This window comes from Poecile atricapillus, chromosome 1 (genome assembly GCF_030490865.1).
Source record: "Poecile atricapillus isolate bPoeAtr1 chromosome 1, bPoeAtr1.hap1, whole genome shotgun sequence".
NCBI classification, from domain to species: Eukaryota; Metazoa; Chordata; class Aves; order Passeriformes; family Paridae; genus Poecile; species Poecile atricapillus.
The window spans coordinates 142,821,225-142,846,123 of NC_081249.1; the positions used below are offsets into that span (position 1 = coordinate 142,821,225).

Consider the following 24,899-nt stretch of genomic DNA (forward strand, 5'->3'; position numbering starts at 1 on the left):
TCTGACAAAAACACCTTGGTAAGATAGAAAGAGATGTGGTGCTGTGCATCACTGCATGCTTATCTATGCCACAAACACGCACGAAACTTTTCTACATTATCTTATTTCCCCCCTCATTTGTGAGTATCTATCTGTGTCTTCCAAACATCATCTCACTGTGACAACAAAACCAATAGAGTACAAGGAAAGAGATTCCTGTGATGACAAAATGTACGTGTGGCAGAAAGTCATGGTCTCAGCACCTGTCCTTAGTGACAGACACTTTTTCATGTTCTCTGCCAGCAGCAATAGGCACACTGTTGCCCCAGAGAACATCAACTCAGCTGCTGATTTCTATCAGAGAAAAAAGATCAGTTGGATCAACATAACAGGAAGGCCCCCTGTTGTATTTAATTTCCTCTGGGATTTAACAGCCCCTCTGTGGACCATATGAGGCTGTACTTCAGCCAGATAATGCCTGTGAAATTCAGCTCCCCGATGAAGTTTAAACACTACAGACGGGCTGTTAACAACAAACAATCATTCCACTAATCATTCCAGTAACAGTCAGTAAATCTGGCCAGTGCTGCTGCAGAGCTGAGCTCCTGATGCTACAGGGAACCTGTTTCCTTTGAGGCATATCCTCCTATTCAGAAGTCAAATCACTAACTTTTCCATTTGCTACAACAAAGCATTGGTTGGGCAGGGAGAAAAATGATGGCTGCCAAACACCAGCTGAAAAATTATCCCATTTGTTGGCAGATTGAGGCTTCTGGCTCAGGGAGAGGAAAGAAAAGACAGATAGATTCAAGAGACTATATTACACAGACAGAACTGTGTAACTTAAATGAACTGGAGAGAGCTCAGCAGAGTCAGACTGGGTCTGTCCCCACACCCCCTGCCTGGAAAAGCATCTTGGTGGGCAGAAAGGCATTGAAAGCAGTATACTGAAATACCAAGAGCAACAGGGTATGAATGAGAGTGGGAGAGACCACGTAGGTCCTAGAGTGGAGACATGAATGCCAATGAATTCCAGTGTGACAGCTCAGCTCAGGAGAGAGCCTGGCTTCTAGAGAAGCACTGGGTGTGTGCAGTCCTTTCTTTCCCCAGCGCTAGGACTGAGGCAGGAGGTGGCCAGAGGACCCCGGATGCTGGAGCCTGCAGGTTCCTGCTCCTACCGGAAGGTATATTTGTTTTACCTGAGTGTAGTACCACTCTGTCAACATTCCACTGGCTGTCAGAGCTTTGGGGTGAGGCTGGGGAGTGAAGCAGGCTCTAGATGAACAGACCCACACTTCCCACCAAGTGGGGGAGGGAGATGGTAAGTGGCAGCAATCTCCAATATGTCAGTGCCTTTCACCCTCCAACATCATCCTTCAGCTGCTCACTATAAAACCTCAGATGCTTACAGAGCATGCTGGAAGTGGGGGTGGAGTCCCTGCCACCTGCATTGACTTACATGAGATTTCTCTCCATTCACCTCCTTCCCACTTGTCCTCTGACTGCCTAGAGTGACAGCCCCACAAACGACCATCCAAGGCTTCCCTGGAGACCAAACACTGCATGTGCAAGTAGGGTGAAGAAGGCACATTCGTGCTAAATCCTAGTGTTGAGGCCCTCCCTGCAATGTCTGGGCTAAAGTTTTCTCCACTTGTTCCCACAGCAGAAGCAGAGTTGGCGGGATAGTTTGGTAAAATCTACCCAGCCATTTCCAAGTTGCCTAGGAGCATTTTTGCACTTGAATCAAGTAACAGAAAACACCTACCATCTGTGGGGAGTGTAACTTCAGAGGGAGCTGAGTCAGCAGATGGAACTGGGTTAGATAGTTATCTAAAAAGCACTGGAAAACCAGGTTTTGTCCTATCCTACAGCATAGAAGGATAAAGAGTTTGGAGTCCTGAGCATTAACCCCAGAGAGTGACTGCTCATGTAACAGCTGTTCTTTGTCTTGTGTTCTCTAAACAACACAAGCAAACACAGGATGTGAACACGATAGCCTTATGGTAAGGGTGAGAACCACAGAAAAGTCAAGGGATTCAGAGTGCTGGCTGCTAATGCACCACGACACAGCAGAGCTAGGCTCAAATTATATTTAGTGTTGTGACCATCAAAACTAGAACCACTGTGTAGCCATGGTAGAGAAGCAGAGCTGGATAGACAGTTGTGGGGAGAGCTGTCTGTGACATGCTTCCAATTTCTTTCACAACTGTGCATTAACAAAGGCAGAGGTGGGATTGAAGAGAGTCATGTAAACTCATTCATGCAGTAGTTACACAGATTATCTTCTAGCGGCATCCCACCCACATTTAGAACAATGATCCCTTGGTCAGTCAACAATCTCTCCATTGTTGGACAAACCTACCTAGAAGGAGGAGTTGGAGATGCGCCTCTGGCATTATTCCGAGACTAAAAGAAATCACCCCAGCAGTTGCTGAGGGATGAGAGATGAGTAATGAGTGCAAGGGACTGAGTATCAGAGCCTTAACACAGGCACCAACATTGGCAGGAGTAATTTCAGGTTTCTGATTCTTTTAGACACCACACAGCAGATTTGCTGCTGGAAGACCTCGCTGTTTGGAAATGAGAATGAAGGTAACACTGCTCTCCCAGAGGTGCAGGAGTTCAGGTCCCCAAGAGACCATTCTCTCCCAAGAGACAGAGGCCTACTGCACAGTACAGGAAAAACATGGGTGATGCACAGAGAATGAAATTTGCACCCCTCTATAGGAATCCAGAAATGTTGGGGCATCTACCCATATCTGGCATTCTGGGACCTATCCTTCATGACAACTAAATACTGGCAAAGTCTTCTCATCAAAGCAGCCTTTGCTGATGAAACACAAAGGTGTTTCAGTTCTCACCACTCACACATATAGCAGTCCAACATCTCCAAACACAGATAGTGAAGAAAAGGGATGTAGCCCATGAGATTTGCCATAATTATGGTTATTATTTATTATCAAATTAGTTATCATCAAAGGCGGCACCAAGGATCCAACAGCCTCAAGAAGGGAGGGCACCTAGAGCTGACACAAAGCTGGAGATTGCTGTTTTACTCAAAGAAGGTGGCAAGAGGCAGAGGAAAGCAGCTGAAGGAAGGGTAAAGCTAACAAAAATAATAACATGGCTTTGTAGCTGGCTATACCCACAATGGAAATTATGGGACCAGCAGGAAGCTGTCACCACATCCCAGGAAGACTACTGGGGCTCTTGGGTTGACTGTTCTCTCCTGAAGCCAACAGGTATTGTTAATTTTAGACTTCTAATTTGTATAAGACAGCTGTGCATTCAACCACATCATAAGAAGAAAGTGTCCTCTTGTCAAGATCCAACTGTGATAGACACAGTGAAGAGCAACCCAGAGTTTATTTTGGCTAGATGCCATCAAAACTGCTACTAATTAGTTTAGATTAAGCCTTTTAACTCAGAATATGCAAATTTTGTCCCACCCAGCCTAATTTTGGGAGCTGCACTTAACTCAGAGAAAGCTTCAGCCATACTCTTCCTTTGCATGTGTGAGACAGGCTTCAGGGAACTAGGATACGGTGACTTGGCTGTGTATATCACAGCAGTACATGGCAGGGTCAGTGCTCCAAGTTTCTGAGCAATGAAGAGAAGCAGGTTTAGCACCTTATCACCTGATCAAATAGATAGTAGCTTTATCCTTGCTGGAATGGAAGGTGCTGGGTGGTCACTAGCCCTCCATTCCCACCCAGGCTGGGCCCAGCACAGCTAAAGGTCTTCATGTGCTGCCACAAAATGACACGACTGGCCTTTGGGGAGACTTTTGCCAACACAATGGCAACAAAGGTCTCAGCAGACCAGGGAGGGTCCAAGAAAGAGTCCATGGAAATTTGGGTGTGAATGGAAGTGGGATGGACAGAGATACACACGCACAAAAGCCTCATCCTCTCACAGCTTCTTCAAGACCAAAACTCCTTGAGAGTGCCTTCCAGCTGGGCTGAGACCAGCCAGCTCCTGCTCCTCAGAGGATTGGACAAGAATTTCTAATAGTGACAATGAAGGACTCGGAAACTCTGTTGAGATTCTCCTTTAAGATATTTCAAGTATCGCTCATGCAGAAGGGTCTGGCTTTAGCACGGGGACCAGTCAACAGGGAAACTTGACCCTTACTATCCTGGCCTAGAGGGAGTGGGTGTGCAGTGTACTGAGGGAAAACAGTTTCCAGATGGGATACAAAGCTCACAGCAGTCTCATTTTGCATTATTCGCTCCCGTTATCTTCCCCTCCCCTTCACACCCTCCTTCCTTCTCCTTCTAACTATGCTCCAAAGCCAAGAAATAGCACGAGATGTGTTTCCAAAGCTGTATTACCAGTGAGCGGTCAGGGAGGGGGCAGCCAAGGGACAGAAACGCAATGGCGAGGATGTGCTGGATTTCCTGATCCAAGCCTGATTTCTGGCTGCCTGTCCCCCTCAAACTCTAGGAGGATGGGGAGGAAGCACCCAAAGAGGATGAGCCAGTGTGTACAGGTATGGGGAGGCGATAACCATTGCATCTCTAGGCCCTACAGAGTGCCTGAACCTGTTCTGGTGCCACCAGAACATTTCTGTAGATTCTGCTCAGCAGATTTCTGTAGAATCTGCTCAGGCTGAGGCCACCACAGCCATGGGGAGAGAGTGAGAATCTGTCAGCTCCTGGCTTCTGCTCCCTCCCACTCCTTGTGATCGACATAGGCACTGACTTTTCCAAACATATTTCCACCACATGTTTTCATCCTGACCTCATGCTTAGGGTTGTCTAAATAGCACACTGTATGTGCGTGCGTGCACTTCTCATTCAAACACCCTTTCCTGTTGTACAACAGTTATCTTGGGAGCTAATGTAAGGCATCCAGATATCCACATGCAAGCTCTACATATACCCCCACCCAGAGCTGATGTGAGAACTCTGGAGGCCCCATCAGAGACTGAGGCACTAAACCTCCCCTGCCTGGTTGCACATGGGATGCCTTAAGGTAGCACTCTTGTAGTCCAGTGGCACCATGGCTGAGGAGGTGATGACTTTCTCCCTGTGGATCCGCTTCTCAGTACTCATCCTGGCTACATCTTGTCCCTCCTCTTCCCTTTCATGCTTCCATTCTTTGACTGTGACTTTCCCCTCCCCACCTCCAGCTGAGTTGTTTGGACACAGTCTTACTTCAGGATCAGCCTGGTTCTCACAGCCTCTCTCATCCCACCACAACGGTCTCGCTCCAAAGAGAAAGCGGCAGAGGGGCTAAATCCAGCTGGGCGGCAGCCCAGGCCCAGGAGACGAAAGGCCTTTGCAGGTTGGAGGTTCTGCTCATGCTGGCAAGCAGTGAAGATGGGGAGGGGATTCTTCTGAGTTTTCTCTTTTCTTTTTGAAAATTTTTTCCTCTTTGCTTGCCAAGATAAATCTCTTGTCCCAGCTGTGACATCTGCATTTCCCTTCTCTGCTTTCACTAAGGAATGAAGCCCCCTGCACTCCAGCTGCACAGCCGAGGTTTTCTTTACATTCCAGGAAAGAAGAGCCCATACACTCCAGACAGTCCTTCTGCTCTCTTTAAAACGCAGAGAATTTTAGACCTTATGAAAGTGAAGTTCTCAACAGCATTAATAAGATTCAGGCAGGATGGACAGATGCTGTGCACACTTCTCCACACAGCCAGTCAGTGCCTGTGCACCCCAAGGGGCAGAAGTGATCACCCAACCACCCCTTGGCTGCAACCTCTCTGCTGCTCCTCCATCCTGAACCCATATTGCTCTTGTACCTCACATACCACAGGTTCCTGCTGCTCCATGCCTGGTCTGCCCAGGTCCCTGGTGTCCCTGAACAGCCTGCCACTGACCTGCTACCCTCTTGGCTGTTGCTGCTTCTCTGTGTGGCACGGCCAAAGCACCAAAGGCCAAACTGCCTGTGAGTGCCACTGTCATTCCCCTCCAGCAGCAGGACACCATCCCAAGCAGCAGCACCCCTGTCTTTCCCAGGCGCTGCGTCAATGCCCAAGTCACCTGTGACTACTTTCAGCATCACAGCCTTGGCATGTATGGTGGACCAAACACTCCAGATACCCCAGGGCTGGCAGGGTTTGACTGAACCTGATTTGGAACTAGGCCCAGAATTTTCTGCTTTCTGTAGAATCATAGAATCACAGAATCACTTAGGTGGGAAAAGTCTAAGCTATGACTAAATACTGTATCAACTGCAATATGGCACAGCCAGTCTTTTAAACACCTCCAGGGACGGTGACTCCACTACCTCTCTGGGCAGCCCATTCCAATGTCTAATCACCCCTTTTCTGAATAAATCCTTGCTAATGTTCAACCTAAACCTGCAGTTTAAGAATACATCCTCTCATCCTGTCTCTAGTTCCCTGGGAGAAGAGGCCGACTCCCACCTGGCTACAACCCCCTTTCAGGTACTTGTAGAGAGCGCTAAGCTCTCCCCTGAGCCTACTCTTGTCCTTCAAGGCTCAGGCATAACTCGCTATGGAAACCTCCTTCCACCGCGCATCCGTGCCAAGGGCCTGGATTTACAATTTCCAGCGCTAGGCGCCACAGGACCTAGGAGGGACCGTCGGCGGCTCAAGGCACAGCCGGGGGAGGGCGGTGGGCGCGGCGCCCGGGCCGGGCGCAGCAGCGGCGGGGCAGCCGCGGCCGGGGAGCCGCAGCCCCTCAGGGCGGCCGCGCGCGGGGACGGCGGTTTAACGGTCGCCGCGGCGAGCTTCCAACGGCCCGCAGCCGCGGCCGCCCATTGGCCGGCGCCGCCGGGAGGCGGCCAATGGGAGGCGGCTGCCAGCGGCGCGGCGCGCGGGAGGAGTGCAGGGTTAGGACGGAGCGGCGCGGGCCGGTCCCGCTCCTGCCGGGATGCCGCCATGGACACCGGCCCGGGAACATCGCCGCAGCCCCGCCGGCACACACGGCGTGCCGAAACCTCCCTGGCCTTCCTGGTCTCGCCCCCTCCTGCCCTACAACCCCGGCAGGGGGGACAAAGCCATCGGCTGACGGAGTGGGTGATGTTGTTAAAAAGCATGTGCACAACACAGACCGCGTGGAAATTCCGAGATTGCAGCCGTGTAATATCCAGCTCGGAGTCCACAAGCCTGCGGTTCACTGGGGAGAATCTTGGGATGCACCAGGTGCAGGAGGAGAGGGCGAGTTAAGTCTAACTTAAATGCTTCTGCCCCTGAAAGAATAAAAGGAAGGGAGTAAAAGGTATGTGGAAAGTTCAAATCTGCTAGCCTGTGATTTGGTTTCCCAGCAGCCCCAACGGAGGACTCTGAGTGCTGCTAAAGTCATGGACACTGGTGTCTCCACACCTGGCACTAGTGTGTTCAGCACAAATGGGATTAGCAGCCGGCACGCAGCGCCACAGGCAGTGCTGATGTGGGAGAGATTGGAAGTGCCCTGCACGGGGAACGACTGTGGAAGAGCACAGAGCCCAGGCGGAGGCGATTTACAAGACAAGTGGCATTGCAGCGGTGCGGCCACTTGCGTGCCCTCCCGCCACCTGTGGGCGCCAGGTTCACAGCAGATATGCACGTGCTAGGGAGGAGGGTGGAAATAGCAGCCTCCCCTTGGGCAAAACAGGCTCCTCTGGCCTGGGGTGGAAAGCAGCTACAGTACATGGTTTACCTGTGGCATGAGACTAGCTGAATCTGCAGAGATAGGAGCACCTCTCCTCCCAGCAGTGGCACCCTGGACGATAAAAAGGAATGCCTCTGCTTTTCAGCATGCTTTTGCTGTGTGTATGCTACATATGCAATGAAATGTCCCAAATTTCCTTTGGCTTACAACTGCCTTGCAGCTGACTCTGATAAAAAAAAAAAAATTAGAGCGGGACTTAAACCATACGCAGAACTGGACACAACTCTCGCAGGATGAAACATTTGGATCAGCTGCTCTTAACCCTCATTTGGCAGAAGATTTGGGACAAATTTCTAGGAGTCTGTGAAAGGTAAATAAAAAGCGTGTCCTGCTAGGCTTTTTTTGACCTTGGAGAACTGAAGACACCTGCTTGCTACAAAACAAAGCCGTCCTTATTTCTAAGCCATTGTGGTGGCAGCTGGGCTGTGTTCAAACAGCGATGCGTAGGAGCTGTTCTCCATGGGAATGCAGGTATCCCTGGGCAAGCTGGCAGGGGTCTCTTCCTCCTTCCCAAGCCAAGGTCAGTTTCCAGACAGAGACTTCACACGAGCAGTAGCCCTTAGAAAGAGAAGCTGTATTGTCACCTCTGTCCCCAGATCTCTGCTGATTTGGCTGAACTGGTGCTTTGCCTGTTTGTGTGAACACGGCAGCCTCTGCTGCATTTGCAGCAGGCTCCCAGTGACACCCTAACTCCACACCATGATGGGGCTTTCAGCTGCTGTAGCATCTGGGGGTGGAAGCTCACATGAACTTTGCGTCCTTATGTGTTTTTATCCTTATGTCATTTTTGGGAAGGCCCTATCTGCTATGTTAACCTGATCCACCTCCACCCAAGTGTGCCCCTGCAGAGCCCATCCACCCTTCCTCAATCCCCACAGAGGCACAGCAGCTGGCTGTCCATAGCCATGTCTGCACATCTGAGGGATGTATCCCTAGTCCAGCCCTGCAAATCTAGAGGTGAATCTACCCTGGAAAAGCCTAGTGGATTTAATTGTGTGTGGCATGTCTGCCTGGGTAGTTTAAAGAAAAATTCTGCCTAATGGTGAGAGATGCACGGTGTCACAGCAGGCAGGGCAAATGACAGAAAATACTGGTTTATTCTGTGTGACTCTCTGTGAACAATATTGCCATGCTGATGTGAAAACACGTCACACTATCACCAAGAGACATGAAATGCAGCATGTACGTTCAGTACAATTAAAAATATATTAGAGGGGTGCAACTGCTCCAACTGTTCACCAGTCAGTGTGAGGGGAATTTTTATTCAGTAACCAAAATAAATTTGAGTAAATGCAACTCCACCATTTCTTCTATCTTTTTTTGAAGCTTCTGGCCGTGGCCAGTAAGGATTTGAAGCTGCCAGAGTTGGCAGATCTCTGCTCTTACACAGCTCGTCAGCCCCATGCCATTTTGTGCCTTTTTTCCTGCATTTTGCAAGAAAGAAACAAGAAAGACACACTTGGAGATAGAGGAAATCTGTTCTGGAAGATAACCAGAAAAGGAGGAAAGGTCTGAATTATCTTTACAATCATCTTCATTTGTCTCATTGAAACTGTTTCTCTTCAGTGCTCCGAGAGCAAAATCAGAGATAATTCACATTTTGTCCCCTGGCAGGTCCCTGGAGACCATAAAGAAAAGCAGGCCTTGAAAGAGGAAGAGCTGTACTCTGTTCAAGTCCAAAAGCTGAGGCATGCAGCTAATACCAAACATTACTGGTGGCTTTCATTCCTTGGGCCTTTGTAAAGGGCACTTAACAGAGCAACTGAGTCTGAGCCAGCTGATTTGTGACTCAAGGATGTGAGGGATTTTCACATAAAATCTTGAGAGAGCAAGAGCTGGGACTCTCTTCAGTGGCCAGGCTGGGCAAGAGTTGGGTTTTACAAGCAGCAGACTGAACAGGGTCTTGCACCAGGACAGCAATTCAACTTGGAATGCAGATTTCTGACCTTCTGCCAATATCTCAGTGGAAAATCTGTGCCCTAAGCAGCAGATAGGAAATTAAACTTCAGCTCCAGTGCTGAGGGTACCATTTTCACCTCAGCAGTGGAGCTGCAAAAACCAAAATCTCTGGAGAACAGGGAAATCAAATTCTTCCTAGGCCACAAAGAGCAGTAACACCTCTCAGACCATTTGTCACTCACTGTTGGGGTAGCCTGCATTAACACTATCCTTGGGTAGAACGAAGATGTGATGATGCTGGTGAGCCAGGGGTAAAAGCCTTGGATCTCCAAAGATAAGGATGGATATCCAATTGGTCAGAGATCAGGCAGTCACTTCAACCATGGGATGAAAAACACAGCTGAAGGAGAAAATTAAGCCTATGTAAACCCTTTTCCCACACCTGGCTCTCCAGCTATCCCTTCCTCAAGCCAGACTACTCCACAACAAGGCCCAGCAGCTAAGGACCCTCTAGCTGGTAAAAAGAAGTTGAAATGTGGAGATGCATGGTATCATGTACGCAAGTAATGTCAGAAGCTTTGGAAAAGAAAAGATCCCACGTTCCTTTGAAGCCAGGAAACCTATTATGCCCTGAACTCCTGCTGTGAAAGCTCCTGTGTCTGAAATCAAACAGACATCTGCACCCCAGCATTGGGGTGGTCTCTGCGGAAGCTGGTGGATTTGGGAATCCATTTTCTGAATATCCCTGGACAAGGAAGATGATGGATAGCCTCATGTGCTTTAGGGCTTAAAGGAACCACTCTGGTAATCAAATATGGTTCCTTAGAGAGCTGAGTGCCTCCTCCTTCAAATTTGTCATCTACAACTGAGCTCAGTTTAAAAGCTCCACATATATCCAGACCTTTCCAAAAAAACAAACCAAAAACAAACAAACAAAAAAAACCCACAAAAAACAACCAACTGTTGTAGAAGAGAAATACAGTCACCAAACGAGTCACTGCAAAGAGGGACTCTCTAACTTAAGCCTCCAAAATGTTTTCTCAGGCTTTTTGCTCTTAGATGAACAAGTCCTTACTACCATAGATTTTCCTGAGAGCAAATCTAAGTCACCTTTTCATCTGTGGAGTGTGGTACGGCATGGCTACCTTGCCAGGTTGTTCTGCAGGCAGGGAAAACTTGAGGAGTTATCTAGTGATGGCAGGTTGTACTCGTGTAACTCCATATTAGCATCATATTCAAAGATTAAATTATCTCTCTGTGTAATTAATTGCTTCTATTATTATTATTTGATTATGTTAAATAGATTTTAACAGAATCAAATCACAGGTGGAAGTAAGTGATTCCTGTGGCAAAAGAAGTTACAGCCCTGCCATGGTGGCCAGTGCTGCAAAGCAATAATGAAGACCGTGTGAGCCTTAGAAAATCAAGACAAAATCTACAGTGGTTTGGCTTCTGGACATTCTTTCACACAGGGCCTTATTTTGCAAATATATTATTCAGGACAAGAAGCAACCTTGTAGTATCCATCATGGTTCTATGTGCAGCAAAAGAAAAAAAAAAAACAAAACATCAGTGAGATTTTCCCTTTTTGTCCCTTAACCTTGATGCTAAATGAATTTTCCCAAGTATCGTGCTCTCAATATACAGGAAACCTTTCACAAGTGCCCAATTTGTGTCCCAGCACAGATCCAGTCCCCTGCTCCTCCCTGGATCCTCACAGCATCAGGCCTTTTCATGCCAACCTCTTCTTTCATGCCTCTGCTGCTTGACACCCCCTCTGCTTCACTCTTCTTCGCCTTCCTCCTGTCTTTCTCCGAAAGGGTGCACACATCTGGCTTGCCTTTATTGTGTGATAAATCTCACCCTGCATCTTGGGTTCATTTTCTGAAAGTTTTGAATGGTGTCTTGGAAATGCTGTTGGACAATAGGAGCTCTTTGAACCCAGGCCAGCTGGACAGGACTCCTTGCATTGCAGCTGACATGCAGGCTTTGGCGGTCTTTCTCGACTCTTTCCTCTCTTTTCTTTACAACAGTTGAGTTGTCCTCAAACTTTATTTTTGGAGTGGGCAGTGCATTTCTGAATCTTTTCATCATTATATTATTATTAATTATGGTCATGACTATTTCTCTTTCTGCTGGCACTCCTGGGTGGATCTCTCCTCTCTCACTTAATATCTTGGGTACGACTACCTTGGCCACAACCCACTCAAGCAGTGACTCAGAATCCCTGGCCTGTTCCCAGGAGAGATGCAAGAGTTTTGCCAATGGGTTTAAAAAGATGCAATCATTTTCCAGAGCTACTCTCTCACTCAACAGAGCTGAGCTGGGTGGAAAAGCTCAGCTCTGTGGTTCCAGGGAGTCCATCCCTGGTGGACAGGCTGTCCCTGGGTTATTATGAAAGCAAAGCCCTGCTCCCTTTGCGTGCAAACAGGACGATTTCTGAACCAGGCAGTAGGATTCTCCACTGAAAATAATTTTGCTCCCTGGGGGTCACTGCCCTCAATTTCCCCATTCCTAAGCCCCTGGAGGAAACAAAGCTAAAGGAGTCATGTGGACAGGATGAGGCATTGTAAGGGAGGGAGTACTGGATGCTCAGGTCAGACTGTTGCCTAATGTATCATCACTCAGCTACCCACATTTTGAGTCAGAGTGGGGAATGGCATCATCTGAAGCAGGCCCTCATATTGCTGGGTTTGAAGATTGCTTGCAGCAGTGGTACATGGTAGAGAAATCCCATCTTCATCCTCTGAGTGTCTCAGACTTTCCCAGCCATGCAGGCAAGGGTGGGAATTGCTCTGATTCTAAAAGCAGGAGGAGACCTATGGCTTGACTGTTTGCCCTTCTACACGTTGACTTTACATAGAGAAGAAGGCTGTTTTGTTCCTGTGTGGCTCCTGTGACTTAAAGACCTTCAAACAGTGTGCTCTTATGGAGGCAGATGTACAAATCTTCTTCATTTCATGTGCTAGGAAGGACACAAGAAAAAAAGAGATGGCTGGTCTTGGTGAGGTATGGCAGTCTTGGTGAGGCATGGCAGTCTCCCACAGAACATGGTGGCAACCTGAGTGAATCCTTGTCACTAGACTGCACTGCCTCCTGCACATGGCACTGAGTGATGGAGGGAAGGGGACAACAGGCCTTCCACTATCAAGACTGGGTACTTGGCAATGTCAGACCAGAACCTTCCTAGCCTCCCTTCCTATGTGGTTGGAAGCCCACCTGCTTCACAGGGCACTCAAGAGGCCTGGTGTTCTCTGGTGCTGGTATTTGTAAAGACAGACTGAGATCATCAGTTGCTTTTTACTCACACGTCCCAAAGGGTCTGGGGTCTAAGTAAAACTCTCCCTCCTCCTGTTCTGCTACAAGATCCAGCAGGGCAGGAAAGCCCATGAACATCTGGGAGCAGTGGTCCCACTAACCCTCCCTGGGCTGGTGTTGAAGGCTGAGCAGGCTCTGGAGCTCAGCTGCCATGGTCCAAGCACCAGACAGAGGTGTCACTCTCTCTCCAGCTGCAGCATGGTGCAAACCACAGCTGGTTCCCTGTGCAGAGCTGCCTCTCCTGGGCTGGCAGGCTGGCTGCAGCTGGCCTCTGCTCCTGCTGGCAGGGTGGCATTGCTTCTTCTGCTTGAGGAATGCAAACCGCCTCAGCTGTGCTTGAGGATTCGCCAGGAAAAGTCCACAAATAGCAACAGGAAATCAAAATGCCCGCTCCAGACATGCACTAGATATGAGGCCATCCAGCACAAGAAGAAAAATCAAATGCTGGACAATGAAGATTACATCATGCTGTGGATGAACACGTGAGCCCATCCAGATGGGGCCATGCCAACAGGTCCAGATGGCTCAGGAATGCTAACTGCATAGCTACCTCTCTCATCTTGGGTTTTTCTTCCCTCTTTCTTTCCCTGTGCTCCATTCTTTCTGGCGTCCTTCACTCTTTCCCAGGAGAAGTAAATAAATCCTTGGACAACTCTGTGTAATTCAATTTCATCAAATATCAGAAAGGCATCTGAGACCAGTGGATGAGCAACTGGTCTGGACATGGGTCTCTGGCACTTACTTGTAGGTATTATGCCTGCTGGGTGATCTCACCACACCATGTGGCTGCTGGGCTTGACACAGTAATGTGTGCCTTCACCTCACCTGGGACTTCAACTCCAGGTCACAAAGAGGAGGTTGCAAAGGCTGGAGCCTGAAGCATGCAGGAAAATTAAGAAATCAGCATTGCTCCTGCTCTGCTGCAGCTCACCCCAGCTGCTTACAGCTGCTACTGACTGTTCACTATGGCTGCAGCTACAAGGGGAGGGAGAAAACAGTTTTGCTGTCCTAGCTAGCAACCTCTACCTACCACCCTGGTACTAATTAGCAGCAAAGAAAGGAGCGCAGCAGCCTCTGTTCACTCCCCAGTATTGAGCAGAGCAGCATCTGCTGCTACTCCGCTCTCTCCCAGCATGATAAAAAAGAGCTCAAAACCATGTAAGAAAAAAGTGAAAGGTATGTGCTTTGCCACGTCTGAAAAAGGGCTGCAGGCCATTTGCTCATTAATTACTGCTAATCCAGCTGCTGAGCTGCTGCCAATTATATTTGACAAAACCTGAAGAGCAGGAGAAAGAGAAGAGAATAGAAAAGCAACCTCTGCATCACTCCTCCCAATGGATGATGGTGATCCTAACTTTACAGCAGGCCAGACAGAGTTACTGTGAAGAAAAGGCACCTCCAAAGAAAGGGAAAGTGCAAAATCATGCACTGAGCAGCACAAGGGACTGACATGGGTCTTGAATGTCCTGCTAGGGACTGATAAAGCCATGACATTCTGGTATTTTCTGCTTGTTACCTCCTTCGCATTTACAAACCAGCGGAGAAATCGTTTGGGAGTCTGAGAACTCAGCCCAGCACTGACCATGCAGCAATTTGGGGCAAAACTGTAACAGGGTGCTCTCAGCAAGTTGCACCAAACTGACAGAGAAGTTAGGTATTGTGCCTGAGCCAGGGTCTGGTTGTACAGTGGAGGATGAGGTATGAGTACAGCCTATTCACTGTTTTTATAAAGCACAAATTGTTTGGTTTTCAGTAAGACCCAGAGTGATAAAGCCAGTAACAGCATGGGCCAAAAGTACTTTAGTTTAAATCCTGATGCTGACCAATGCAGTCATTCATACTTACACAGAAAGATTACTCTGGATTAGCTTGAAGTATCTGAGGTCAGATAGAGACACGTGCAGTCCAGAGGGATAAGGAACACAAGAGGGGTGAGGGATAGTTGGGATAGCAGTGGAGAACAGATCAGCCAAACTGAAAATGTGGCAAATATCATGTGTAGCTGCAAAGTCATTGAAAAATACTCTAACCAGGGAAGCAAAGTAATAGCTCCTATGGACCTTTCCTGGCAGATACTTACTAGTAAAACCGCACTCCAGTCTTAGTTTTTGTTAATCTGCTTCACTCACTGATGACATTGCTTCTTTACAGTAAGAATGAGGATGTCCATTTTTTTATAGTGAGCAAAAGCTGCATCACTGCAAGTGACACCCTGAGGATCTAAGAAACTGGCAGAGCCAGGACTAAACTATACTTCTCCCATTCTGAACAACCTTGCTCCAGCACTGTCCATAAAGACAGGAGAAACACAACAAAAACAAACCCAACATCAATCAATTGGCAATTCAGTATTTATGGCTCAACAGCACCTCATCAACTCTGAGAGTCTGCCACATTTGCTTGGAAAGAAGAGCCACATTTCCAGCACTCCCTGGGCAAAGAGCTCTCAGATTGAGAGACTGAAAAGTCTTTGAAATAAACCTTCCATCAACAAATGTCAGAGCTGGTTTCCTCCTCCCTGAGCTGCCTGGCTTGCAGTCCCTCCCCCCGGGACAGCAGTGAGCTTAGCCAAAAGCACCTGCCCAGCTCCTTCCTTCAACTGTCATGAATTTAGCAGACTCATTTAACATCAACTGCTCTGACACGCAACAATTAACTCTTGAGGCTCTGGAACTGGGTCCTGTTCTTCATCCTGGTCCCCCTCTACCTCTTTCCCCTTCTGGAGGGGAAAGCCCTCCTCCAAGTAGTGGGAGGGCTGCAAATATTGCAGAGCCAGAGCAGGTTCTCATGGTAGACCCCCTGTGCCTTGAACAGCAGAGATGGGTTATTGTCGAGCTGCAGTGCTCCCCCTGGATGTGCCACGCCATCGAGAGCAGGAGCCAGTGACCCCATGACACTGTGGTGGGGAGCCAGCATGGAGGATGTTGTTTGGACATTGATCTAAGAAAGCTCACCTGCAGGAGGAATGCTGACAATCCAGTAGGAATGTCCACAACCAATGTAGCATCCAATTCCCTCCTGTTTAACACAGTTGGTGTCAGGCCCAAGTTATAGTATTCCTCCAGCCTTAGCTGCCAGGTTCCTCCCAAGGGAGCCCTGACATTCCTGTTGCAGGGGAACTCCTGGCACAAATTGCTCAGCTGAAAGCATTATGTTTTACATCTATTCTAGGAAAAATGCTAACTGCATTTTGAGCAGGCTTTTCTAATCGGGTCAGCCAGACTGACCTAAATGAACATTTTTCCTAATCAAGACAAAGTCACAGTGTAAAGAAGCCAAAAGCAACTTCGCCGAGGTAGTCAGGGGTGAGTTTCCTCTGGAACAGCCTGGACAGTGATCGTAATAAATGACCTCACACAAGGCATCACCTTTGAGCTCTAAAGATGGTACTAATTACTCCAGTACTGGTTTAGATTACATAGTAGTTTCAGGGAGAATAGCCTTGCACAGTACTGTATGGGGAATTTCTTCAATCTTAGAAAGTGAGAATATAAAATAGAACAAGGAAGAAAGGAGTGGAAGAGTATGTGGATATGCACACTTCTAACATTCATGGGACCTTGTTCTGGCTAATCAATGTGTCAAGGTAAGTGTCAAGCATCTATCACTTGGACACAGACCAGACCAGAGCAGCACCACATGACTTCAAAGGCAGATAGCCATGTGAAAGTTTAAGAAAATAAGAGTCAAAGGAGAGACAGAAAGAAAGAGAAAAGAAGGTGGATAAAGAAGTCAGAAGGGGTGGGTGAGAGGACAAGGCTGGAGTGTTTGGGTCAGTTCAGGAAACTACAGGAAAAGAAAACTTTGAATTATATAACCAGGAAATCAGAAGTAGGAAGTCAAAGGAAAAGCAGAAGTAAAATTTGGTTTTTTTTGAGCTGCTGGAAATAAGTTAGATAGATGTAAACACTGCATGACAGACATGGGAAACAACTGGGTTGAAAGACACAGCCTGCCTTTCAGCATGCTACTTGCAGTCCCTTACCACTCTGGCCATGCCCTTGGCTCTTCACCACCTTTCAGCTATTTCTGCTCTGAGGAACGCTGCAAAACATGCAGACACCAACCCAAGGAAACACCTAACAACTTACAACACTAGCTGAGCTCCAGATACGGGGAAAAGTAAGAGAACAGCTCTGTGCAAGCACCCACATTGTCCTAGTGCCAGGCTGAAAACTGGATCAATGATTTCAGTCAGAGGATACAAGACTACACTGAGGTTGCTTGCACAGAAGTCACCTGCTGCAGAAGGAAAAAGATGGTGCCAGCATGGGGGTCAGCTGAGAAAGACGGCTTTTGGTTCTACCTTTGTTCTCACTTCTCATCTCCCATGTGAAGACATGAAGCCCCAGCAGTTCATTTGTGTAAATACAGTCCCTGGCAAAAAGCTTAGACTGTAACACCAGGACTAACATGAACTTGGAATTGAGGACCTAACACACTTGGCTCCTCCAGCAGACATGTGATCTGAAGAAGAACAATGCTGGCCACAAGGTTGCCTGTGAAGCACAGGTGACTGCATTGAACCTTGCTGCACAGACTTGGAATTTCCTTGTAAAATCTCTGAGCCACATTAGGCCGAGAGAAAGGTTTGGGGCATTTCTTAGGAGAGCAATAATGGTTTGCTTCATTGGTGGTGCTCTACCTGTTTTCATGTAACTCTGCAGCAAGGAGTCACCAATTGGCTTTTGTGAACCATCTGGTTTCTTACAGTGGGTTGTCCACAACAAGACAAGGATGCATAAGCTTTAGTGGGTTGACTCATCCCTTCCTTGAAATGCACTGGAACAAGTAAGTCTTGAGAATCAAATCGCTGTATCAAGAACAATCCTTATGTGCAGTTATGTGCAGAGGATCTGCCATGTGGCCATCCCAAAAGACAGCTCCAGAGAGTTAAACATTTTCATTTCTTTCCTTTAACACTGAGAGTTCTTTAAATAGTAAATAAGTAATTACTAAATGCTAATTAAATACTACCTTAAAACCTAGGGAGAAATGCTGAGGGAAAAAGGGAGCAAGCAGAGGAATAACTTTCCTCAGAGGAAACGCAGCAGTAAGTCACAGAGGTGTCAGCCTGGCCATATTTTAAATAGTGCAGCTACAAGTGTGGCTATGAAATCCCTAGTTCTAATTTCCCCTTTAAGGGGTTGCTTCAGAAAATGCTCTTCTTTTCTAATCCCTGCTTTACCAGAGACTGCTCCATTCCAGGCTTCAGCAAGAACAGTGCAGCACCAATAGGACCAGCACAGCCCCAGCCATAGATGAGACCAGAGCAGCAGAGGATGGGACCAGTGCAGTACCAGATGAGGTCCTGAACAGCAGAAGACATTTTGCATCGATGAGTACAACACACTTCATTAAATTCAGAAGCCACCACACAGTACAAGCTTGTCCACTTGTACTGGTACCAAGAGGAGGTGCAGTGGGCCAGTCTTAGAGGTTTTCTATAGCGTGATTTATACAAATGAGACCTCATGTTTGTCCCTCTCTGAAAGCGGTGGTGGTGGCATTAAAGAGCTGCCTTATGCCATAGGGGATGAGGATCACCTAGCAGACATGGACTGAGCAGTACACAACTCCAGCATCTCCCAGCTGGTGCTGATGACACCCTCCCTCTGCAGGAGTGGACTGTGTGCACAGATGTGCTTCCACCTCCTGCCAAACCCTCCCTTTGTTTACTCTGCAAGCACTTCACCAAAGACCTTCCTGCTTCTCCCCACCAAGATGATGGCTCTGTCTCCACTGTATAACCCTGTTTTGGACATATGCCTTCCTGCATTCCTGCTCTGAGTTGCACCCTCTCTCCTAGTTCTGGCCCAAGAGCACAGTTAATGGGTTCTCCCACTTTGGCTGAGATGATAATTTAGGACAATGGGTTCCCAGCACATGTAGGCAGTTGCCCAACAGATGAATGTGTTTATTTAGGAAGAGTATCCCAAATGTTTACCAGTTTCCTGGCAGATAGGACACACAAATGAGCCACAGTCTCTGGACAAAGTATTCACCTAGAGTCTTCCAAATGAAGTTTAAGTCTCTTTCCCTCTTCTTTACCAAAAAGGAAACATTTTTCCTGGTGGTGACTCTATGGCAATGATGCTCAGAGACCCAGACTCAGAGATCCATGGACCCATGTTCAGCTCTGGTTTCATCCAGCTGGTAGCACTTCTGCAAGTGTAAGTCCCACCATGAGATAGTAAGGAGCAGCAGGACCACAAGGTGTAGAAACCATGAGATGGATCCAAAGAGACTAATCAAATAGAAAATTATAGGAACTATTATGTTTGGATTCATTTCCATCAGGCCAGGTCTGATGGCCCCATCAGTTGTCTGTATCTGTGCTCCAGATCCTACAGTAATCTGGCTGGCAAGTTCCAAGAAAAAATTTAAGAAAACAGCCTTTCCATATCCAGTACTTGGCAGACTAACCATAAATGTGTTACTGACCAAATTTTACCAGGCACAGGAATAGAGGGCCAAAATACTTGCTGCATGTGTCCCCACAAGGGATTGCCTTCAGTCCTGGAGACCCAGCCTCCCATGCCAAGGATACAAAGTGGGTGACCAAATCTGCCTGAGCTCTCCATTCTCCCTGTGCACTGAGATGGTGAGAGGGAGTTTACAGAGCATGAAACTCACTCAGACCAAAGGTCAGTCCAACACCTAAGCACCACTTAAGTGCTATTTATGTCCCTGTAGTAGGCATAAGAGGAGTAAAAGTGTGTGCAGGCTTCCTGTGAAAGTCATCCATGGTGAATAGCCTCTCTTCATCTTCAGAGGAAACTTCCCCTTTGAGCTGCACCAGCATCACTCTCAGCCTGCTCACTACGTACAGTCCTGCCACTCTCCTCCTCCTGCAGGCTGGGACAATATTAAAGGAAAGAGCACACAGTGTGCATTCCCCAGAGGAGCTGGGTTAGCACTCCTGAGACAGCCTGAACAGCCATTCTGCAGCTTCTAACAGTGGAGACCTCAGTGAGCATGCAGGCTATTTTCTTGCCTTGATGTCTCTTGAAGGAGATAAAGTATATGCTTTGAAAAGCAGAGTCAAAATAAAGCTGTGTTTACATAAATATCCAAAGTCATCTTTGAAGGTGTTTTTTGCACTATAAAACACAGAAGCAGAGGGAAGGAACAAACCCACTGGGGTACTGAGTTAAAAAGAAACACATGACTCCTGTTTGGTTGGTTTATTCTGGCTTCCTTCTGACATCAAGTGTCACAACCCAGTGAAGCACAGTGGTGAATCTGACTCGAGAGATAAGTCTTTTGAAGAGTTTCACAGCACTGATAAGAGCTGAATTAGAAAGTAAGAGCTCTCTGAGTGCAGTTGTAATAGTCCATAAGCAAATAGATGGTTGCTTGCAGAAATGATCATAAATGCTGGACTGGGCAGGACACAAATGGGTGAAATTTATAAACAGGCACTGCATGAAGGATTAGCTTATGGTAATATGGTAGGTCCTTCTGGAGAAAAAGATGAGTAAATCTGCCTAAGTTCAAGAGCTGTATGTGGTCTCTTAAGCAAAAAGAGACTGACAGTGCTGTTAGCAGCTGCCCTGTGTAAGTCTGTTTAGCAGAAGCTAAGTGAAGAGACACATTTTGTGTCCTTTGGAGATTTCCCCTCCAACAAACAAGTAGACACCACTCTGTGAGATTTTCAAAAAATAAACCCCCCAAGTCCTCACAGTGATAAATCAATTCCTTAAACCCAGTCTAAAACTTCCCGTTCCAATTTATGACCTTTATTTATTTACTTATGAAAGAGCCTGGCAGGTAGGCTTCTGCTAGGTCCTCCTGGAGCTACCTCTTCTCCCTTAGCTAGTCCTCACAGGAGAAATTCTCCATCTCCCAGTTACCTTGGTGACAACCTCCTTGATGCACTCAGATTTATCCATGTCTTTCTGTTATCAGGCAGCCCAAAACTGGACACTGTATTCAAGACAGTTTTATTCTCAAGAAAAAGGGGATAATTACTTCCCTGGGTCTATCTACCATGTCACTCCTGCTCCTAGCTGCCTTTGCTGCTGGGGCACACCAGTCCTCCATGACCCCTGGTGGGTCCGTCCGTCCATCCATCAATCCATCCATCCATCCATCCATCCATCCATCCATCCATCCATCCATCCTAGGGACACAAGTCAGGGTTTGTTCTTGTAGAATTTCATTATGTTTCTGTCAACCTATTCCTACAGCCTGGGAAGATGTCTCTGAAAGGCAGCCCCCACACAAATTTTTTTTCTGTTGCAAGCACACAGACCTTTCTGAAGATGCATCTACAGATGTGCTTTAATTAATTCTTTGTCACAGCTTCATATGAACAATACAGAGAACCATTTTTTAAAGACCAAGATGACTCATTAGGACTGCCAAGGTTGTGGAAAAGAGAATAGTTTAGACACACGCAATTCTTGCCCCAAAGGAGCACAGACTCTGCGGTAAGGTTCATCCATCTTTTATTTCTGTTTCCTTTCTGAAAAGAGGAAATCCTACTCACAAAAATTTCATACTGACATTTTATGACTGAAATTCCTGGCCCGTTTTTAGAAAAATGCCTCCTGATTAATATCTGGAAAAATTTGCCCATCTTTGAAGCAAAGGCATTGGCAACTTTGTGAGCTATTGTGCACGGTGATGTCAAAAGAACTTCTCCACATATTGCAAGATCCCAGGAGATTTGCTGCATTTAGTAAGAAAATCCAAGTGTATTTCTTCCATCCTCCCCATTGTCATGCAGAGTGAGAACAAAGAGAGTGATGTATTTTATGTTCTGGCTTTTGTATCATCAATAGATTTGGTAGGCCAGAAGTGGCTACAGAATCTTTCATATATATCATCTGCAGGAAGAGAAGGTTTCAGCTTGACTCTCACTCCAGCAGAAGTTTGTGGTGCTGGCAGTTGGGAAAAAAATCCACAGGAAAAAAAAAAAAAGAAAAAAAAGCCTTAAAAAAAGCGCCTTTCTGCTGTCAGCTGAGCACAACGATGCCTGAGTCACTGCAACATAGTTAAATGAGAAGGGCAAGCTGCTTCCAGAAGCAGCTCGCCAAGCAGAAAAGCCATTTAAATGAGGCAGGACAGCGCCAGCCTGCCCACAGCCACCACACACTTTAAACACACTGTCCTGGCAGGTGGCACCAGATGGCACTCTTACACAAAAGCTTCCTTTTCACAGAGTCTGCTTGCAAGCAGAAGTTGTGTTTAACTATAAAAAGGTACCACCTATACTGGTTAGGTGTTCCCTGACTTCTGACCACAGCCCATGTTGCACCTGGTAAAAGGTGGCAATACATACTATTTTCATTTTGGTAAAGGAATAAATGGTCTTGGCATAAAGCACTTCTTATCAGCATAGCTTCATCCACGCTGGATGTGTTCAGAATTAGGGAAAGCACAAAACTCCTAGCAACAGGTCCCTCAGATATGAGCAGCCAAGGCAAGCGCTCAGTCTTGGGGTGATGTGTCATTGGAAGGTCTGCCTGAACACTGTGGACTCTTGCCTCTGGTAGAGCCCAGTGGAATCAGTCCTTGAGGCACAATGCTATCTCGGAAATTAGCAGCTGGCAAGATCTCTGAGGGATGGGGCTGCCTCCATAATCTCTTTCCCAGAGCTTGTGTGCCTCTGCTTGGTGCAGTGCATTTAATATTTATGCACATTCTGCAGCTCTACCGTCTCCCTCACAAAGGAGGCAACATAAAAGGCTTTAGACATCTTTTGTGTAGCAAAGCAGATGTGGATTCATCAGTGGATTCACCCTCTCCCTGCTCCCACTGCAAGGATAGTCCTCCGGGACGCTCACAGTGCTAACACCGGGAACACGGGAGGTGCCAGTACTGTGAAAGGGGAGTAACAAGCCATTGCTCAGATCTCTGTCCGGGGCAGGCACACTGTCCCACGGCTGCAGCCGCTCACAGGCTGGCGGAGCCTCGCCTTCAGGCAGTGCCCTGCTGCCCAGCGCCGGATACCCTCACTCCAAAGCACCTCTGGGGTGGGGACCTTCCCACTTCTGCAACAGGGCTGGATCCTGCCTGGCAGAGGGGCTGCAGGATCCCATGGAAACTCCCATGGAAAGCTCGGGCTCTACAGCAAAGAGTCTGTGCGTGCTCTCAGGGAGAGCTGCTGGACTGAGAACTCGCCTGACTCCTGGGAGAGGCCGGGCAGTTTCCCTAGAGGTGAACAATGCCCCTTTGGTTCCCTGAGACTGGCAACACATTTTCCTCCCGAGTCACTCTTCCCCCTCGCCCTTCTCTCCAAAGTAAATCAACCCAGCTAAAGCGCCAGGCGATAGATGCCTCCTCTCCCAAATGCCACTCTGAGGAAAAGTTACAGGCAAAGGAGAGAGGAGGCGCTGAGCCCAAAGCTCTCCCGACGGCAACCGGCCGTGCCTCCGGTGCTGCCCGAGCTCACACACGACAGGCAGGACGGACAGCCTCCGCCTGGCACCGCACACTTCTCCCCAGCCGTCAGGCTCATAAAACCATAGTGTAGGGCAGCCCTGAGATTCCCCGGCGGGGTCTCCTCGGGGTAACAGCGGCCGGGTCAGTCCAGCGGGGAGCTGGCCGTGTGCGACGGCGGGAACCCGGCTCCCCGCATCTCCGGGGCACCTCGGGGCAGGCGGGGCAGGGCGGGGACCGAGCAGAGCCCGCCGCCGTGTCCCGTCACCGCTGCCGGGGCCGGCCCGCCGGAGCGGGGGTGCTGCCGGCGGTCCCTTACCACATTGCTGAGGAAGTCCGCCTCGCTGAAGTCGCCGAAGTCGAGGAAACCGGTGCCGGCGGCGGGGAAGAGCCGCTCGGCGGGGAAGGGCTCCAGGATACTGTCCATGGTGCCCGCGGCGCCGGGGCTCGGCCGCCCCCCGCGCTCGGCCGGCCGGGCTCACTGCGGCCGTACGCTCCCGCCCGCCCCCCGGCGGCGGCGGCCCATAGGCGGCGGGGCGGCAGCGACCGCCGGGCGGGCACGGGAGCGGAGCGCCGCGCCGGTGCCGCTCAGGGCGGCTGTCAGTGCCCCGCTGCCGAGGGGCCGGCCGCGGCACGCCCCCGCCGTTCTCCGGGAGCCACCGGGGCGGGACTTCCCGCGCAGACACCCCCTCGAGGCAGCGCCCCCGCCTCCCGGGCAGCCCCCGCAGCGCCGGGCGGGGCGAGCCCGGTGGCTGCCCGGGGCTCCCGTGCTTCTCGCGGCGCTGCGCAGGGACCCGAGGGCGGTGCTGGTCCCCGGCAGAGCCGTGTCAGTTTGACGAACCGAACAAACCCTCCTTTCAGCAGCCGGCCGGCTTTGGTGGCTCTTCTGCATCCCTCGGGGAGCGACGCCGGGAAAGATGGGCATTCCGCGGGGTGGGAGCCTGAAGGGCAGCCGGCAGGGAGGTCTCCTTTTCCCCGCTCCCCGCAGTGGGCTTGCAGGTAGGCCTGGCTGCAGCAGCACATGTGGTTGCTCTGTAATTAAAGAGCTGGGCACCATTAAAGAGCATCAGGAAGATTATATGGTTTCAGATAAACAGGATTATGGATCCCTGTCTTCTCTGATCATTACTCCAACCAACACTCAGGAAAACCACTTATAATAATCCCGTTGAAGAAACCCTATGTTTTATTAATCTCTCCCTGTTTTCACGGCTCCACAGAGAACAGACTAAGTGTCCCAGTTCCAAGGAGGGGCTTTCTTGGTCACAGGCATCTGGCGGAAAAAACCCCAAAGACAGCAGTGCATCTCTCCTGGGGGAAACCTGGCCGGAAGTTGCCAGCGGTGAGAAGGCAAAGAAGCGCTGATTTGAAGCTGGCTGGAGCCTGTGCTTAAACTGGGCGTGGGGTTTTCATCCATCCAGGCTCGTGCTCCCCATTCTCCATGGCTGTCAGAAGTAACAGCACAACCCAAGGTGCTCCTTGGCTACTGGTTGCACCAGCAGCCACATCCTGCACACAAAAGCTTTTATACTTACGCACACAATGAGCTCTTTCAGTTACATTTACTTTTACCTTATGTTTCAGTCAAGTGTAAAGAGCCTTTGGGTAAAAGGTCAGAAACATAAATTCAGCCAGGATGGAGTTGTACTGAGAAAATAATGCTGTTCCTACTTCCTGAATGGTAAAG

General features: G+C 48.7%; 1 protein-coding gene across 3 annotated transcripts in view; it reads right to left on the bottom strand.

Annotated features, from left to right (window-relative positions):
* The window catches only part of CREB3L1 (cAMP responsive element binding protein 3 like 1), a 45,162-nt gene extending 21,338 nt beyond the window's left edge, over positions 1 to 23,824 (bottom strand). For all 3 annotated transcript variants that reach the window (XM_058829589.1, XM_058829590.1, XM_058829587.1), the window contains exon 1: positions 23,532 to 23,824. In XM_058829589.1, the coding sequence (XP_058685572.1) occupies positions 23,532 to 23,639 (108 nt within the window). In that variant the 5' untranslated portion in view covers positions 23,640 to 23,824. The remainder of the gene's footprint in view (positions 1 to 23,531) is intronic.
* Between the last annotated feature and the right edge of the window lie 1,075 nt (positions 23,825 to 24,899).